General features: G+C 45.6%; 1 protein-coding gene across 1 annotated transcript in view; it reads left to right on the forward strand.

The window, feature by feature from the left end:
- The first annotated feature begins 6,675 nt into the window (after positions 1-6,675).
- The window catches only part of LOC149333715 (uncharacterized), a 78,557-nt gene continuing 66,072 nt past the window's right edge, over positions 6,676-19,160 (forward strand). Inside the window, exons 1-3 of the mRNA XM_089557786.1 lie at positions 6,676-6,772; positions 8,027-8,111; positions 8,927-9,029. Of these exons, the coding sequence (XP_089413912.1) occupies positions 6,676-6,772; positions 8,027-8,111; positions 8,927-9,029 (285 nt within the window). The remainder of the gene's footprint in view (positions 6,773-8,026; positions 8,112-8,926; positions 9,030-19,160) is intronic.

Consider the following 19,160-nt stretch of genomic DNA (forward strand, 5'->3'; position numbering starts at 1 on the left):
GGGAACAGTATTGTTTCGCTGAAGGTTTCAGTCGCGCTTTTAGTTCTCTTACGCACGCGACTCTGAATTTTCTTTCTGTCGCGAGCTCTGCTCTTCTTTCGCCTTGTGTTGAGGCTTCTCTTCCGAACGCGGTTTTGGCTCCGCTTCCTACTCGTACTCCTATCTGGTTTTGTGCCCAGACTTCGAGCCCTTCTTCCTTTCCTGCGGCTAGCGCGTCTGTTGCGAACAAATTTAACGCCAGTTGGCTCATGACGGCTCCGCTCCTCGTGTTCTCCTCGGCGCGCGCTCTTCTGGTTTCTTTTGCGCCTCCAGACGGTGTCGTTGCTGAACGCTGGGCTTGCTCATCTCAGCTTCTTTTTTGCACTTTGCTGCGATGTTCGCGCAGCTCGCTTGCATCCGTCGCAGCTGTCTTCAGCTTGGTTCTGTTTCTTCCCGTTTTCTTCCTGAATTTTCTCCAGGGCCTCTGGTTTTCGGCTTCACCTGCTTTGGTGGTGTCCGACTCATTTCTCTTTCTTTTTTCTTTCTTCCAAGGTCTTCTACGGAGCACACCCGGTTCGTTTTCACCTGCCTCATCCGAGACGGGCTCTCGCAATGAAACCACTGGTTCAGTCTCGTTGTGTTCTTCATGGGCTGAAGTTTCTTCTCGGTTACGCGTTTTCTTCTTTTTCCTCATCCTGGCCTTGCTTCGTGCACAGTGCTCGAAACTCGGCTCAGGACTGATTGCAGAATCATTCTTCTCGCTTATCAATTCTGCTTGCTCAATTCGTTCCGTCAGTTGGTTACTTTCAGTGCAGTCGTAAGCAGACTGATCTCCAGTCTATTCTGTCACTTTTACTGCACATTTTCCTTCCTCAGAGGCAAACATTTGCTCGCCTTCCTTGCAGGCACAAATCATCTCGCCTTCCTCGTCGGGAAGGCCCTCCTCGCTGCTCGAGGGTTCACTCGGAACAGTTGCCGGGTTTTCAATGAGTACGCTCTCCTCAGCCATTACTACGTCTGAGCTTTCGCTCTCAGTGCCATTAAACCCCTCTTTCTCGTGGTCGGCACTGCAAGACGCAGACGTGTTGCACTCGGACTCCTCCATAGAGATCCGAAGTACTTCTTCGCCCTCAGGCGGCTGCCCGAGGGCTCCCTCTGACTGAAGCGTCAGGTTGGCCTTTACTTCAGTGCTTACCACCTCAGCAGTAGCTACACCATCAGTTTCCTGAGGAAGGGACACTCTGGTCTGTTCTTCACTCTCTGTGGTTTTAGTTGCAGGAACAGGCTGTTCCACAACCTCACTCTTGCTAGTGGAGCTAGTTACAACCTCTTCCGTGGTTGTCAACAAATTAGACTCGTTAGTCTTCCACCCGGCCTCTCCGGGGTTAAGCTCCACTTGATCTCTGACGTTCCTCAAACGCCTAATTTCAGCAAGCTTCTTCCGAAGGATTGCCATCTCTCTTTCAAAAGCCCTTCCGGCCTCTTCCTCTCGCCTTTTCCTCTCTTTCTTTCTCTCTTCTCGAGCCCTCTCTCTTTCCTGGTCCACCCATTCTCGCAGTTCGGCTCCGGTCATCCCCATCTGGAGGCCGACCTCTATTAGCTCTTTTAGCTCCTTAAAGCTCATATTTGGAGACCGAACTCTACATTCAAGGCAATGAATACCTCTACACGGTGAACCTCACTAACCGCTTCGGCGCGGCACCTCACAATATCGCTCTGCTGCTAACGCTCGTTTACGATTCGTAAACTACTTCCGACTCTTTTTTTTCTCCGTTCTCTGTGCTTGCAAACATCAAACGTCCTGTCGCGGACGCCAGAATATATTGTCACCCACACTTCGCGCACTTTTAAACGTGAAGTTCCCAGACACCCTTAGAGCGTGTGGCGGTAGCGGTCTCGGACTCGAAGGAGATGCCCTCGACTCAGCGTGGCAAGTTGAGCCAAGTCACAAGAGGTCTTTGGGCGTTCGGTGCCCAGCTTTCGCTGGTCGCAAGCCAGAGAATGGGTCGGAGCCAAAGGTTTACAAAACAAAACAAGGTTTATATAACAAAGAGACGACACAGAGGATTTCACAATCACTAGTACAGACACATACAAAGTGATCAACAGAACAATGCAACTTGTGCAAAGTTAAACTCGAGAGAGAATACAATTCAAAGGAAATATTACACCTAAAGTGCACTAACACAAGAGAGAGAGGTAAACAAACAAAACACAATTTGTTCACCGGGCACTGCGGCAGTCCGACGACCAGAGTTCCGCGACGATGCCGTCCCGCAGACTGGCGACCGTTGCCTCGTTTGTCCGATGCTGGCCGAGTGGTGTTTTCCCGGGAGTCGAACGGGCGCGCTTCGATGAAGCTTAAACGGCGGTCCGGACTGACTTGACAGCGGTCAACGTCCTTCTTTTACAGGCTCGCTCTCCCGTCTGTTTGTTGTACGCGCCAAAGTAGGCGCGCACATACACGCAGCATCTCCCGTGTAGTCTCCCTTCCTTTCACTCGCCGGCCGCGCGTCCCCATTGGTTAAAGTCAGGAGTCGTTTCGCGAAGGTTCCAGCGTGTTCTAGCGTGGCGCCGTCGTGGCGGCGTAGCAGGCGTCCGAGTTAGAGATGTAAAATTTCATGAAATTTTGAATGGCATGAAAAAAACCGTTTTTTTTTCAGGGTTTTTTTTCATGAAAAATTGGAAATTTTGCAAAACATGACAAAAACAGATTTAGTTGCAACAGCACGACGATCAATAATAATGCTCCGAAGTTCAGTCGAATATGTAGTTATAGATGTCATATTGTGAAACAAACTTCTTTTTCTATTGCACAGAGAAGATAAATAATGATTTACACTTCAGGCGAATATGGAAATATAAATATCATATTTGTGGAATGAACTTCTTGTTCTATTGCACAAAGAAAGAGAACATGGAAACTGATATATAAGTCACTCCACATCGGACTCAGAGTCACTGTCGCTGGATGCGGCACTACGCGCAGCAGCATGGATTGAAGCTGTGTCCACAGCCATAAGTTCGACTGCACATACACAAGCTTTCGAACGCGTTCCCCTAGAAGCCGGTTGCGAATCCTTGTATGGACGTTTACGAAACGGAACTAGTTTAGTTCGCAGCTGGCGGATGATGGAGGTATCGGCAGCAGCCGGCAAGCCAGACGAGTTAGCGGCTGGTTGGTGCAAAGGTCTTGCCACAAGGTAGATGGGGCCACGTGCTTCGCTGAAGACCCCTGTCCTGGACCAAATTCCTGCGGATGTCCTGTACTCTGCTACGTTGGAAATCAAGAAGCTAGGCTTGTATTTGGCTAAAACCACTTACGTGCACAGCAGCCTATGTTATTTATGCCGTGTGTGTAGCGCTGTAGAATTTGTAGCCCTTTTATTCAAACTATTAGTGTGTTGTAAGTCAAGCCTGGAGCTTATATGTGACCTGGCCTTCAACCCGCGTACTCGCAGCACGAACGTTTTAACAGCACTACCTGGCACCGGCGATGACGACTGCTCTCCAATCTTTTAACGATGCATGCTGTAATGGTTTTCAAAGCAAAAACAAAAACCTAAACTGAAAGCAAGCAGCCATAAAACCTTCAAATTGTATTTTGAAATTGAAAATTTAAGTTTTCGATGTTTCTTTCCATTTTCCCTCGTCTGAAAAGAACGAAAAAAACCGTTTTTTTTTTCAAAATTGCAGTGTTTTTTTTCAGGCCTTCACATCTCTAGTCCGAGTGCAGAGGAGGGGGACATGTCTTAGCGCACGGAAGGCTTCCCCCTCTTCCCCCTGTTGACAGTAGAAACAACTCGGATGTTCTAGAGAAATTGGCGTGGATGACTCATTCCTTCGCGCACGCCGTGGCGGTGAGCGGTGGTGGAGGGGAGAGAGAGGCACGCGCTCTGCGGGGGGGGGGGGCTTTTCCTCTCACCCGTTCGTCTCGCGCCGGCGAGACGCGTCCGCTCGCCGCTGTTTTTCTTTGTTTGCTTCAAAAATGCGCCGAATTTTTTGACAGACGACCTCGTTGGTTGCTTAGTTCTGTTACACCTCCGTGGGCCTTTTTTTGTGAGTAGATTTGTGATTAGAATTTTCTCTTTTACCACAAATATCCTCAAATTTGGTTTGTGAACAAAGGAAAATCAGTATGTTTAGTACATTTTTTTTCAGATAAGCACTTAGCTACCGCGGCGGCTTGCTTAGAGAAAGAGCGTACACCTGTAGGTGCCTGCTCGGACTCGATACGCTGGTCAAGCTGTGTATGCGGGGATGAAATTCCCATGTTCGGTTGCCTCCGACATTTAAATCGCTTCCTCCCAAACCTACACAAATTTCTTTGTTGCGAAGCAAGCTGTTGCAGCTTGCCACAACGATAATATAATCTGATGGCCTGAAGCGTTTTCAGAACAATGTTGCACGTACTTTCTAGCTTGGAAATGCGTCCCGCCTTCACAATAAAGTAGTTATATTTTTTCCAGACTTTCGCCGCCGGAGATATCGAATGTATAGGAATCCTCAAGAAATAAAGTATTCGCACCTCAGTTTTTATACGTAGGATGTATTGCTTCACAAAGACGCCTTAACGCGCATGACATATGCGGGCACGATCACGTACGGCATTATAAGAAAACAATGTGTGGGATCTTGCAACAACCCCAAGGTCCAGAGAGATTGCTAGCCCTTCCAAAACTAATCGAACACGGGAAAAACTTAACTGAACATGTAACAAACTAAGCAGTAATGTGAGTATAGTTCTTCGAGTGCGCTTAGTACGCCACAGCATGAGCAATCGAGGTTTTTACATGGAGCACACTGAGTCCCCATGGTCGCGATTTACCTGCACATTAATGAACGTGCTTCTTAACGACTGGAATACACTCTTGAACACAGGCGTAGGCTAGCTCAAAAATTTACCTTCTCTATTACGTTGCTCAAGTATGCGTCTACATATATGCACGCCCGACCGGAGAGTTAATAAATGCACTAAATCGTCTTGTAATTTTCATCAGAGGCAACAAAGGCTTTGGTCCGTATCTTAATGCAAACGCAAACCACCTAGAAATCTTTGTGAAAAATCAGCGCAGAAAGCGCAAACTGTGCACTGAATGGCGTGCTCAATCGCCAAGGACTATCTACCAAACCCTCTCTCTACTCTCAAGGTTAGGTTATTTGTAAACATAAATACCCCCGAAAGCAGAAGATTGGACACCCGTCGCCGTAGCTCAGAGGTAGAGCACTGGACGCGTAATTCGGAGGTCGTGGGTTCGGACACCACCGGCGGCATGTGGTTGTTTCTTCTTCTGCTTTTCTAATCAATTAGCGTTAAGCGATAACATATTCAGTAATATTGTCAATCGAACAACAGCGCAAAGTAAATAAATAAACTAAAAATATCCTGTCTCCCTTGGTTTCTGTGGCTGCTGGCTTCTGTCATATTTATAATGAGCCCCTCATTCCCCTTCCCTTGTTTGCTTAATTGCTTAGGGAGGGCCTCGGTTCTGGCAGCCTTGACGCCATAGGAAGCACAAGAGGGTTCTCACAGAGCTTCCACCCTCGCCGTTCGATGACGTTCTACGTCACATCAGCGGTACTTCAGGACGTGCTACGTCCGCCGCTTAAGAACGTGGGTGGCGCTGATGAACACTCTCAAGGTTAGGTTATTTGTAAATATAAATACCCCCGAATACCGTCGCCGTAGCACAGCGGTAGAGCACCGGACGCGTAATTCGGAGGTCGTGGGTTCGCATCCCACCGGCGGCATGTGGTTGTTTCTTCTTCTGCTTTTCTAATCAATTAGCTTGAAGCCATAACATATTCATTAATATTCTAAATCGAACAACAGCACAAAGTAAATAAATAAACTAAAAATCTCTGTCTCCCTTGGTTTCTGTGGCTGTTGGCTTCTGTCATATTTATAACTAGCCCCTCATTCCCCTTCCCTTGCATATATATAAACATATTTTTAATTCTACGAAAAATTATCTCATGTATGTCACCGATGAAAAATCTTTTTCTTGGGTATTTGGCTTGCAGTAAGCTATAAACACTAAACATATACAAATGTGCATACTTGCGCCTGTGGCAACGTTTGCTTTACTACCCAGAACGTCAGTGTTAGAACAGTCGACATCTGGGATGGAAAGCGCAATAATTAATGTGTTATCCTAAAAAAGGAAATTGAAAAATGCGACTCTATCGCACTAACAAAATAGATTATGTTGCTTCCGCTTACATTTAGAGAATTAATGATCGCTTTTTACAGAAATTAACGAGTGAAGACGCCTAAATGTTTCCGAAATTAATTGAGCATTTTTTGACTACCATCAGGCCGCTCGAAATATCCAGGTAGTCTATGCGACTATCTGCATCCACCTGTTATTAAGTTCGAGGATGACCATTCTGTCAGAGCTGTGCGAGAGTCAAGAAACACGAATCGCGTATATTGGGGACCTGTGTCAAAATAAATCATTAACACATGGTATAAGCAGGCGTCTTTGTCTCAAGCTGTGTCGTTTAAAGTCAAAGCTGGCTCCTCATTGCGCGCAGTATAAAAGTTTCTTGTTACCTTCTTCATCAACGGTGCGCAAAAAAAAAAGACATTCTGGACCATACAGTTCTGTTTATACGCCCAACGGTTCTCGTGTTCGTACCTAGTTCTTTTTTGCAGGCCCCGTTGGCGGATACTACGGGAAACGAATAGGCAGTATGACCGGCTACCCCTATGATGCCACTGGCTTCGTCTACGCCGCTAGCGAGAGGGCAATTGTCATCAAAGATTTGAATTACGATGGGCACGTCTTTGGTAAGGTGGTCATCCCTCTTTCAAAAGCGGTACATGGTGTTTAGTTTGACTCATTGTTTCAAAATCCCGCACAATCTGGTTGTTGGTTATTTTTGGTATTGACTGCACGTTTTTTGGAAAGAACTCCTGTGCCAAGAAAAATCTCAGTCAGATCACTTGCCTCACGTGCAATTACGCCCCTTAATAGGGTTACCTTCGTTAACGTAGGCATACTACCGGCCGCTATAGTAGTAGTGCCGTGCATGTTGAAGTCTTGGTCTGCACTATCGAGTCGATCACTGTATGGCACGCTGCGAATTCCTTGTTCATAACATTTTCTCCCGAAAATACCAAAGTTTTGTAACAACAAATTTATCACCGTTATTATTTTGCCGGAAACATCGAAGTTTTGCCAGGCGGCCCAGCAACTACGTTTCATCCGGTGCCTATGAGGCAGAAACGCGGAGACTAACGAATAGGGTTCAACTTAAGCTAAGGACAGCACAGTGAACTATGAAAACAAAAATGATAGGTGTAACGTTAACAGGCAAGAAGAGGGCGTCAGGAATCAAAAACCGGTTAATTACGTCCTAGTCAAGGTCAAGAGGAAAAAATGGGGTTTGTCAGGGCATGTAATGAGAAAGCAACATAACCGATAATAGTAACACTGGTTTCCAAGGGAACGGAAGCGTAGCAGAAGATGGGAAAAATTTCCGTGGGCGGATGGAATGGAGCAGTTTGCAAGGATAGGCCGGCCGCAGCTTTCACAGGGCAGGGTTAATTGTAGAGCTTTGGGAGAGACCTTTGCCCTGCGGTGAACGTAGCCAGGGTGATTATGATGATGTTGATGCCATTTTAGAGCTCCGAGTACTTCGGAAGGGTGATCAACAAAGAGATCACCCATATCTTCCTAGAATATTTCGGAGACTTGCAAATTCCGTAGGGTAGAACGCGGGAGTAAGGTGGTCGGGTGAGGGTGATCTCAGCAGATGCTGAAACCTCGGTTATGAGTAGAGGCGACAGGATAAACTGGCGTATCCCGCGTGAAGCTGCAAGAAATAATGGCTCAGCGTGATGGTAGTTTTATGTTGCTTTTTTGACGTCCGCCTCTGAAAGTATGTGGCCTTCCTCGTGAGCAAATTAAGCGTAAGGTTTTTCCTCCGTAGGCTTCCAAGATTCTTTGCACGTTTTTCATGCTCACAGAATCTAGGCGTAAGGATGATTCTTCTTGCGTAAAGGATATCGAATTACATGCACGTATCTGTTCTACTACAGAGGCCCGCTTCTGGGGCGAATTAAAGCCTAAGCCATGGAAGTTTGGCTATGGGACGGGGGACGAGTTCCTGGACGAGAATGGCAGGTTCGTAATCAAGTCTCGCGCTGTCGTTTTCTAATGATTACTTTCATTGATTCGTCATCTGTGCGCATGGAAGATTTGTTTGGTGTTAAGATTTTTACTATTATTTTAAACAAGTTTTTTCAGCCTAATAATTTCTTCAGGGATTATTGGCGAAGTTTCTTCTCACATATAACGATACATTTTAATGTTGGAGGAAGCGGGTAACTTCTCGTGAATGGTAAGGATATTTTTGGCTCGGTAACTTCAACTGAAACCCAAGCAAATGGCCCCTCATCAAGTCACAGCTCACTAACTGGGGACGCCTGATATGGTTAAGTAGTTTTTCTGTTCCACAGATCACGCTGCACAGTTGTGCCACTTTGTCCACAATATCTCGATACGGCACATCTTTTGTAACATCTTTTCGGCAGAGACTTGCAGCTTTTCGGCATAGCTGCAGCTGCAGACGATAAAATATCATGGTAGACAACAATGAAAGTAAATTTAGTTCCTTTGAGTAAGAGAAGACGTCGTTTAACATAAAGTGTGCTTCTGTTTGAAGAGTTCCAATTTAGTGTTTAAGATTTATTTTTTCCGAGCTAGGGTAAATCCTGGTGCGGCCAGATTTGTGAACTACTGCTGCAGCGCGGCATTTCCTGTGCGGTATGCATACCTATTTGAAATGGAGAAGCTTCCCTCAACTGAATACTCACGTATTGCTAGCAGCAGAACTGCTATGTCATTCTATAACTTTTCACAAAGACTAATGGGTAGGTTACGTTTGTCTCAACCCTACGCAAATAACTGTAACCTTTTGTGCCTTCTATGCCTCGCAGTAACGATGACCTTAAGGCCTACAAGAACGCCACGGTGCTCCTTAAGATGCCGAAAGAGATCACTGCCTACCAACGTCTGGGAATCTACAGCGAATTGCTTGACGTAAGAATGCCTTTGCGTGAAATTCACCATTGATTAGAATTAAAAAACGTAACTGTTATGCATTTTCTCGAAGAAACATGCTGATCAAGGGAGAAAACATTTATAGAACGAAAATCATTACAGAAATCATCAGGAAAAACAACTTTCCGAAAAAAAAACAGAGGCAGTCAGAGAGGTGTCATCAGCAGCAAGTGAGCAAGAGAACTGAAATGCGAAAAAAGTATGGTGCGTCCTGCGGAGAAAACAAGTGAGGCTAATGAGCACTTCTAAAGGACAGTGCTAACGCTCTCAGAGTGAAATGAACCTGCGCTATTATTGACCTTCCCTCGACTAAGACCTTCTCAATTTCCTGTTTTTGTGTGAGTTCTATAATACACATTTCATTTGTAACTGACTGTGCGCTTACAATACACTCAATGCAGTATGTACTTCACCGTTAATTTGGACACTTTGCATTATGGCCGCACTGCCACCGAACAAACAATTAAATTCGTGGCGTCGTAGAATAATTCATTCCGACACCCTATGGTTGGCATCGGATAATGCTCGATAAGCGATGGTCGAAATATTCTTCCTCAGTCCTGAAGAGCATACTGCAATGTTTTACAGTGCAAGAGCAGGTGTATTGACGGTAAGGAGGCAGCCTTCGAGTCCCCAGGCCGAGACAAGTTCATCTGCGCAGTTTTTTTTTGGCGGAGCGTCAGCGCATTCCGCCTTCTATCGCAGTGCAGATCAGCCAGCCACCCATGCTTGTCGCTGAATGCTCTTCAGAGCAGTGAATACATTGTCACCGATTTTTTTGTTAATTTTATATGACGCCTATTGGAGCTATGACACCAACGCGTACTTTCTTTGCTTAAATCCGCGATAGTGTTTTGTTTACAATGGCCCGCAAAACCTCTACGGTGGTACCATGCTGTTGAGCTTTTTTGCAATGAAACCTCCTAACGAGCGACGCCATGTGCGAGAAAGCTCCAGAGCTTCAGCAATACTTTGATTTGAGCTAGTTGGTTGTAGCGTGACATGTTTATGCAAAAGACGTACTGGCGCTAAAAAATGAAGACAACACACACAACAATGGCGCCAGTCCTGTCCTGTTGTGTGTGTGGTATTCGTTTTTTAGCGCCAGTACGCCTTTTGCGTAAACATGTCATGCTCCAGAGCTTGCACGTTGCAGATTAAAAGAACCGCCCAGTCTTGCACTATAATAGCGCACTTGTGCTTCCGAGTTTTCTGATATTATTCAAGCACTAAAGCCTTTGACGGATGTCTAATAAATCACGGCTGTGTCGATGTTTCATCCCCAAAAATAGATGGTATTGCCAGCGTTTTAACGAAGCTATCTTAGATGTAGGCGGGGTTTCTGTAGATTTCAAGGCTCATTGATATTTCGCATTAGAATAATTTAGGCGTTTTTAAAGTGCTTTCATGTTCCAATTTCGAGCGTTTTGTTGCATATTCTATAATATGTAATGTTATGTGGATTAGGCATCTCATAAAAAGAGATATGTTCACATGGTATGCTGCTAAGAGATACTCAATTGCTAATAGAAGTCGCAAGGGCAATCGCGGATTGAGTGAGCCTGGTCGTTCCCTACTGCTTCTTATGGCAGCAGTTCTGCATAGGCTCACGTAACGAAAAAAGACCAGTTTACTGCTTCTTATGAGAATAGAAAATGTTGGTTGGCTTTAATTATGGTTGTAAACGCTTAGTAACGGCACTTGAATTAAAAGAAAATATTTGAGCACCTGAATTATTATCTAGAAAAGGTTCACAAATAAAGCCACAGAAAGCATTTGTTAAGCCCAAAGAGGGTGCATTTCTTTTAAGACAGTGTCGCGAGTGAAGTCTGGAGAGGAAGGCTTTAGGGCGTTCTTATTTTAGTTGGAGTTTTTTTTTTTTCAGAGACACAAGACAGCACTTTGGTTACTTGCAACTAAAGCACTACCTTACAAGTGGACTGTTGTGTTCGTCGACCAAGCGACGCCAGGCCGCTCCAGCAACCCTTGCCTCCTCCGCGCATACTCGCCGCCCGCTTCCAAGAAACAAGCGCGGGCCGGCCGCTCCAACAAAAGCTAGCACCCACAAAAGCTAGCAGGCGTCTTCCCCGACGGCATCTGGTCCCCACGGCCCCGTCGACGGACGCATTCCCAATTCCCTTACCGTGACCGTCTGCATTCCTACAGCAGCGAAAGTGCATTCTTGTACACTCGCCCTCTCTCTCTCTCTCCCTCTAAAGAAATAAACCCCAGTCTCCACCCAGCAACCGCCTTGAGAGGTTCCTCGCATGTGGGGATCCCACGCTCCACAGCAACGCCGCCATTAACACTGGCGACGAGAAGTGGGATGTAGAACGTACGCAGTTCTAGGTGTCGCCGATGGCTACTGGAGGACTGCACGGTGTCATCGAGCCTTTTCGTGGATCGTGGATGCAGCGCCTCGCCTTCTACTTCGTGGCAAATGACGTCTCCGACGAAGCAAAGAAGCGCGCGCTCCTCCTGACGCTATGCGGACCGACACCTTCGAGACTGCTCGCGTGCTGGTCACAGCGAAGACTCCCGGAGAAGTCAGCTATGGATGCCTAGACACACTTCTCCTGAAGCACTTCGATCCTAGACCACTCGGAGAAGTCAGCTATGGATACCTATAGTCACACTTCTCCTGAAGCACTTCGATCCTAGACCACCCGGAGAAGTCAGCTATGGAGACCTAGTCACACTTCTCCAGAAGCACGTCGATGGCAGACCATCCGAGCTGTACAGCCGGTACGCTTGACCATCCGAGCTGTACAGCCGTAACGTTTCCAGCGACGTGACCAACTGCCGTAAGTCGATCAGCAGCTACGTCGCAGCCTCAAAAGTTTGACAGCCGACTGCAACCCTGGAGTGCTGACGACAACGCCTGCAACATCGACGACGCCGGCAGAAAGCAAGTCGATCAGCAGCTACGTCGCAGCCTCAAAAGTTTGACAGCCGACTGCAACCCTGGAGTGCTGACGACAACGCCTGCAACATCGACGACGCCGGCAGAAAGCAAACCGATCAGCAGCTACGTCGCGGCCTCAGAGGTTTGACAGCCGACTGCAACCCTGGAGTGCTGACGACAACCTCTGCAACATCGACGCAGCCGACAGAAAGCCACTCGATCAGCAGCTACTTCGCAGCCTCAGAAGTTTGACAGCCGACTGCAACTCTGGAGTGCTGACTACAACGTCTGCAACATCGACGCCACCAGAAGCGTGCTTTGGACCTGGCCCTGCCATCAAAAAGTGCGTCAAGTTAGCAGCGAGGACTCAAGGGAGTGACGAGCTCCGCAGAAGTCCACGAGACTTCTCAACACAGAAACGGAACGGTTCGTAGGCACCTTGGTCACATTAAACCAGGTGCAGCAGCCTACAGGACGGAAGATCCGCCGCCACACGATCGGACGAACGGACCAGCAGCAAGTGAACAATACACTGTGCCAGCTACGTACGTGATCCTGCTGCCAGCGGAAACTTCGCCTGTTCTCAACCTGTCTACAGCGCCCCCCTCCGAACATGGAGAATCGGCGGCCAGTCTGGACGACAGTGCGACAGAACGTTGCGGAGACGAGCCCAACGGTTCCATGCAACAGCAAGCGCGAAGACCCCAGCGTGAACGGCGCCCGCCCGACCGATACGGTGACCACAACTAAGGAGGAAGGAATGTTGTGTTCGTCGACCAAGCGACGCCAGGCCGCTCCAGCAACCCTTGCCTCCTCCGCGCATACTCGCCGCCCGCTTCCAAGAAACAAGCGCGGGCCGGCCGCTCCAACAAAAGCTAGCACCCACAAAAGCTAGCAGGCGTCTCCCCCAACGGCATCTGGTCCCCACGGCCCCGTCGACGGACGCATTCCCAATTCCCTTACCGTGACCGTCTGCATTCCTACAGCAGCGAAAGTGCATTCTTGTACACTCGCCCTCTATCTTTCTCTCCCTCTAAAGAAATAAACCCCAGTCTCCACCCAGCAACCGCCTTGAGAGGTTCCTCGCATGCGGGGCTCCTACGCCCCGCACCAACGCCACCGTTAACATGGACCCATAGTTCGCAATTATTAGGAAATGTACGGACACACTCATCATAGAAAAGCACCGATTTCAAATTATTATTCTTTGGTTTGTAGAATTATACTAATTCATATCTGTACGGATGCTTTCGTAAAAGAATATGACGTTGAGTATACGTTTGGTTTGTACAGTATTAAAGAAATGAAAGCCACGTTTTTATTGGGAAAACATTCCGTGAAAACCGTTTTGGTGGACATATGCAATTTCGTAGTGTTCTAATGAGAAACAAAATTCATCCACCAAAGCAATTTCATTGCATGAATGAGTAATCATTTAGAAAATTACACGGCCTCATTACCAAAAAAATAGTTTATTGTACACAAGATTGTTATTATGATTGATATTATTATTATTATTATTATTATTATTATTATTATTATTATTATTATTATTATTATTATTATTATTATTATGTACCTGAAATCTTTAATGAATTACCGGATGAGATTTTTGCTGTAACTTCTATACGCGACCTAAAGATGCATCTGAAAGCCCTGTGTTGATCTTTGAATTCTTCTGTTAGAGTGAAGTTATTCTTAAAATATTCGTTATTTCATTTAATTTATTCATGTTTTTATTTTTATTTTGAAGTATACTCTGGGTTTAGAGTTAAATTTCTGAATACTTATGCTGTTAACCTGTGTTTTCCAATATTTTTTTTGGGCTCTCGCTTGGGTGTAACGAGAAGCGTTGCTATATCTTTTGCCTTTTTTGTATTCCTGGCCGCAACTGCCGGGCCCAGTCACTCAAGCTTCTTGTTGGCTTTTACGGGCCTGAACCATATTGTATCATCTACAAAGTGGCAATAAACATTATTATTATTATTATTATTATTATTATTATTATTATTATTATTATTATTATTATTATTATTATTATTATTATTATTATTATTATTATTATTATTAGTACTCAAATGCCCATTGGCGTGGGGTATAGGCATAATGAGGCATGGGCATAATGTTCAAGTGAGGAGTGGCTCAATGGCAGTCTTGAAGGAATGTGGGCCGGAGTGGTGCACAGCGTCGACAGGAAAAGTATGCGAATGACTCCGCCATATATAACCCCATAAACCGACCGACCGACCAACCGACCGACCGACCGACCGACCGACCGACCGACCGACCGACCGACAGACTTTGCTCTGGTTTTTTTACTTTCCCCTTCGTTACGGGGGTGATGTCAAATGCAGTAATTTATTACCTCTATAATTAACAATTTGATGAACGCTGTCAACTGTATTTGTGTAGAACTCTCCTGCTGCTTTAGCTATCTTATCTATTTTCCTGATGGATGTCCTCTGTGTCTTTGATTGCATACATCTCATTTTTGCTTATGTCTATTATCCGCTTCACTTCTTTTAGGCTACCTCCGTTACACGCACTTTAATTTGTAATGTCGAGTAACTTGAAATTATTAGGTGCTCTATATCAATGAAGCTCAACTAATGATAAGGCGTTCATTAGTGGAGCAAAATTGTTCCTAGCTCCGTTAGTGTTGACATAGAAATGAAAATGTGCTTTTAGAGATGTTACAGAGTTTACTGATGAGAAATACTAAAGTTCTGAAAGAGAAATTGCCAGTCGATTTGTGTACTCAGGCCGAACGAAAATTAGGTGCACTTGACCTGCGCGGCCATTCTTTTGCATTGTTTCTTAGATTTGCATTGTTGAGATCGTGGTGATGCTTTGTTATTCACGATATTCCTGTGTAAATAAAGTGGTGCATAGAGTGTGTTCTCTGTATTGTGTGTTTTTTCATTGCACGGATTAAGCCTAATACAAAAAAACATACAAAATTATAACGACACCCAGTCAAAACGCACTACAGGAATTTACGACAGAAAACTTCTGTAGTCTGTCGTATTTTGGGCATGTAGTATTTCTGTAGTCTGTCCTCTGTAGTCTGTAGTGTCGTACTTCTGTAGTCTGTCTTCTGTAGTGTAGTATTTCTGTAGTCTGTCTTCTGTAGTGTAGTATTTCTGTAGTCTTTCTGTAGTGTAGTATTTCTGTAGTCTGTCTTCTGTAGTGACGTAATTCTGTAGTGTCGTATCTCTGTAGTCTGCCTTCTGTAGTGCATTTGTGTAGTGTGTTGTATTCCTGTAGTCATTACCAAGTACGCTTTATTTGTCAATTAATATGCCGCTACAGAGCAGCAGTCTGACTATGAACATTCGATGCATTCCTGCAGTACAGCCAGGTATAAAAACACCTCACTTGGAGCAAATCGACTATTTATTTACATATATACAGAATTTTTCTTCAGCAGGTCTCTCTTGTTCAGACTGTCCTAGGTGAAGAAAAAGAAGTGATATATATAGTATGCATACACAAAAATGCATGCAAATGTTACAAAAGTCATACAGTGGAATCTTGATTATGCATTCCCCTTTCATGCAACGATCCACATTTAAAATCAAATTGGCACGGGCCCGACGTAAACCCATAGGAATAATGCAATAAAGCCTCAATTATACAACTGAAGAATATGCACACGCCGCTTCATACGATGGCTGGCGGGAACCGTCCGGAATGGGAGAGACATTGGCATGCAGAGCACTTTACTGACAGAAGTGACGTCAACCAAGCTGTTTCCAGATAGAAATCAAGATGCAGACGTGCATGCAACGTGTGACCAAGTGCATCATGGCCTGTAATGACTGTTCTGCCAACGGCTCAGAATGAGTCCGTGCATGCAACCCGCATCTATCAGTGCGAGGCGGTCCGCCTGGCCCGTTTTTCCGCGCGCTTCACTTACGAAGACGTTGCGGGAATAAAAACTGCACGTTCATACCACCATAAAGTTATTGTAGAGGCGGTAAAAAGAGTAGACATTTCTGTGATCGCTGGTGGCTAGTTCAAAAGCGCTTCTCGCTACACCTTGAGTAAAGCACATGTTAGGCCTACAACACCAAGCAAGCGGTGTACTGTCAGCCGGCAGAACGCACATCACTGCAGAAATCGTGCCAAAGGTGGACATTGCGCTTTCTTTTTTCCTTTAAGATACGAATTCTTAGTACAACATGAACTGGTGGGCGAGTTGGTCTGACATATCTTAGTGAAGCAGCGCAACGGCACAAGGCCAAGGGAAGAAGGGGACAAACAGCGCTGAACTGACAACAAATGTTTATTCCGGATGCTAACAGCATATATATACTCTTTTGCACCTTAGAAAAAACAAAGAAACAGAGAGCAGCAGAAAGTATCAATCCCAGTCATTGTGCGCATGCAGCTGTATCGCGTGTACATCGATCATTTGAAATCAGGAAGTTGTGCTCTTTCACCGAGATGGCAACGGAAGGAGTGCTGATACAATTCGCACCCAGCTTCATGATCTCAGATGCCTCAATAATCTCTCGTGTAAGCTTATCCTTGTGTTTGGTAACAACTTGGCTGTTTTTGAATTCTGGGTAACATGAACAGTCACGACAGTGAGTACCTATGTGGCGGGCCGCGTTCTTGACATTGTTTGCGTGCTCTTTAAGTCTTTCATTAAGACACCGGCCAGTTTGGCCGATGTATGACCCACCACACTTCAACGGGACTGAGTACACCACGTTGTCTTGGCATGGCACATACTTCACCCTGTGGTTTTTCTTGCAATTATGACCATATTCCGATCTTTTATCTGGGCGATTAACTCTCGCACACAAGACACTCAGTCTGACAGGAGCCGAAAAAACAACATCTACTCCAGCCTTTTTGCCTATTCTCTTCAAATTGTGGGACACAACATGAACATAAGGTAGTACTGCCAGATTTTTTTGCTTGGAATGGGGGACAGCTTTGCCCTCCTCCAGCTTTTTCAATATCCCTTCTGCTACTGATGCCAGAATATGAAGGGGGTATTTTGCGTCTGTTAGCCTATCAACCTGATTGGAGAAACTAAATTCAAACTTGTGTGGGCAGGATTTTTGCATGGCATTTTGAAAGCATGACGCCACAATGCCTCTTTTAACAAGCTTCGAATGGGCTGAGCTGTATGGAAGTAAGGGCTTTTTACCCCTAGGATCAAATGCCGAGCATACATGGAAATCAGTAAAATATAAGGTCAGATCAAGGAACTTAATGCGATCATTCACAGCCACTTCATGCGTAATTTCCAGCGGCGAAAGCACTTCACAGAATATCGCGCACAGGTCATTCACTTCCGCAGCGAAGCTAGCCGGGTCACAATCTAGTAAAATTAGGTAATCATCTACATATCGGAACACTCTTGCAACTGTTGAGCTCATGAGTGATTGTTCGAGTGCCCTGTCAAGCTTAGCAAGGAACATGTCACTTAGCAATGGAGCGATGCAAGATCCTATGCAGATCCCATTCTTTTGAACTGTTTTTATTCAAAAGAATGGGATCTGCATAGGATCTTGCATCGCTCCATTGCTAAGTGACATGTTCCTTGCTAAGCTTGACAGGGCACTCGAACAATCACTCATGAGCTCAACAGTTGCAAGAGTGTTCCGACATGTAGATGATTACCTAATTTTACTAGATTGTGACCCGGCTAGCTTCGCTGCGGAAGTGAATGACCTGTGCGCGATATTCTGTGAAGTGCTTTCGCCGCTGGAAATTACGCATAAGTGGCTGTGAATGACCGCATTAAGTTCCATGATCTGACCTTATATTTTACTGATTTCCATGTATGCTGGGCATTTGATCCTAGGGGTAAAAAGCCCTTACTTCCATACAGCTCAGCCCATTCGAAGCTTGTTAAAAGAGGCATTGTGGCGTCATGCTTTCAAAATGCCATGCAAAAATCCTGCCCACACAAGTTTGAATTTAGTTTCTCCAATCAGGTTGATAGGCTAACAGACGCAAAATACCCCCTTCATATTCTGGCATCAGTAGCAGAAGGGATATTGAAAAAGCTGAAGGAGGGCAAAGCTGTCCCCCATTCCAAGCAAAAAAATCTGGCAGTAATACCTTATGTTCATGTTGTGTCCCACAATTTGAAGATAGGCAAAAAGGCAGGAGTAGATGTTGTTTTTTCGGCTCCTGTCAGACTGAGTGGCTTGTGTGCGAGAGTTAATCGCCCGGATAAAAGATCGGAATCTGGTCATAATTGCAAGAAAAACCACAGGATGAAGTATGTGCCATGCCAAGACAACGTGGTGTACTCAGTCCCGTTGAAGTGTGGTGGGTCATACATCGGCCAAACTGGCCGGTGTCTTAATGAAAGACTTAAAGAGCACGCAAACAATGTCAAGAACGCGGCCCGCCACATAGGTACTCACTGTCGTGACTGTTCATGTTACCCAGAATTCAAAAACAGCCAAGTTGTTACCAAGCACAAGGATAAGCTTACACGAGAGATTATTGAGGCATCTGAGATCATGAAGCTGGGTGCGAATTGTATCAGCACTCCTTCCGTTGCCATCTCGGTGAAAGAGCACAACTTCCTGATTTCAAATGATCGATGTACACGCTATACAGCTGCATGCGCATAATGACTGGGATTGATACTTCCTGCTGCTCTCTGTTTCTTTGTTTTTTCTAAGGTGCAAAAGAGTATATATATGCTGTTAGCATCCGGAATAAACATTTGTTGTCAGTTCAGCGCTGTTTTTGTCCCCTTCTTCCCTTGGCCTTGTGCCGTTGCGCTGCTTCACTAAGAGATTCTTAGTACAGATACTGCTACCTGCTTCTGCGTAGTGACAGCGGTTTTAGAGAAAGTTTGAACAGAAAGACATGTCGCTGGCATGGCCGTATACTGTGCACTGCACATCTCCGAAGGGTTGTAGTAGTCATATTCCTGGCGCGTCGTTCATATTTTTTCGAGATTCATCCGACATCTACTTAATGTGCAGGAACAGAGCGCTCGCCTGCCTTGTCTAAAGCCGCCTCTTCCACGCTGAAAAGCCTGGCTGCGTGCGGTCTCAGAACAGTCTGCTAATGTGGTCCATAAGTGCTGTTAACAGTCTGGTTCATAAATATAATCTTCTGTGCGTCATCTCAGTAGCAGACTATCCTTAAGCAGAACTTGGGTAAAGCAGTATCTCACTATAGTAGGCAAATTCCAGTGCGATTTGCAGGTTATTCCAGTG

This window comes from Amblyomma mixtum, chromosome 8, assembly GCF_055824585.1.
Source record: "Amblyomma mixtum isolate Tamu chromosome 8, ASM5582458v1, whole genome shotgun sequence".
Classification (NCBI taxonomy): Eukaryota; Metazoa; Arthropoda; class Arachnida; order Ixodida; family Ixodidae; genus Amblyomma; species Amblyomma mixtum.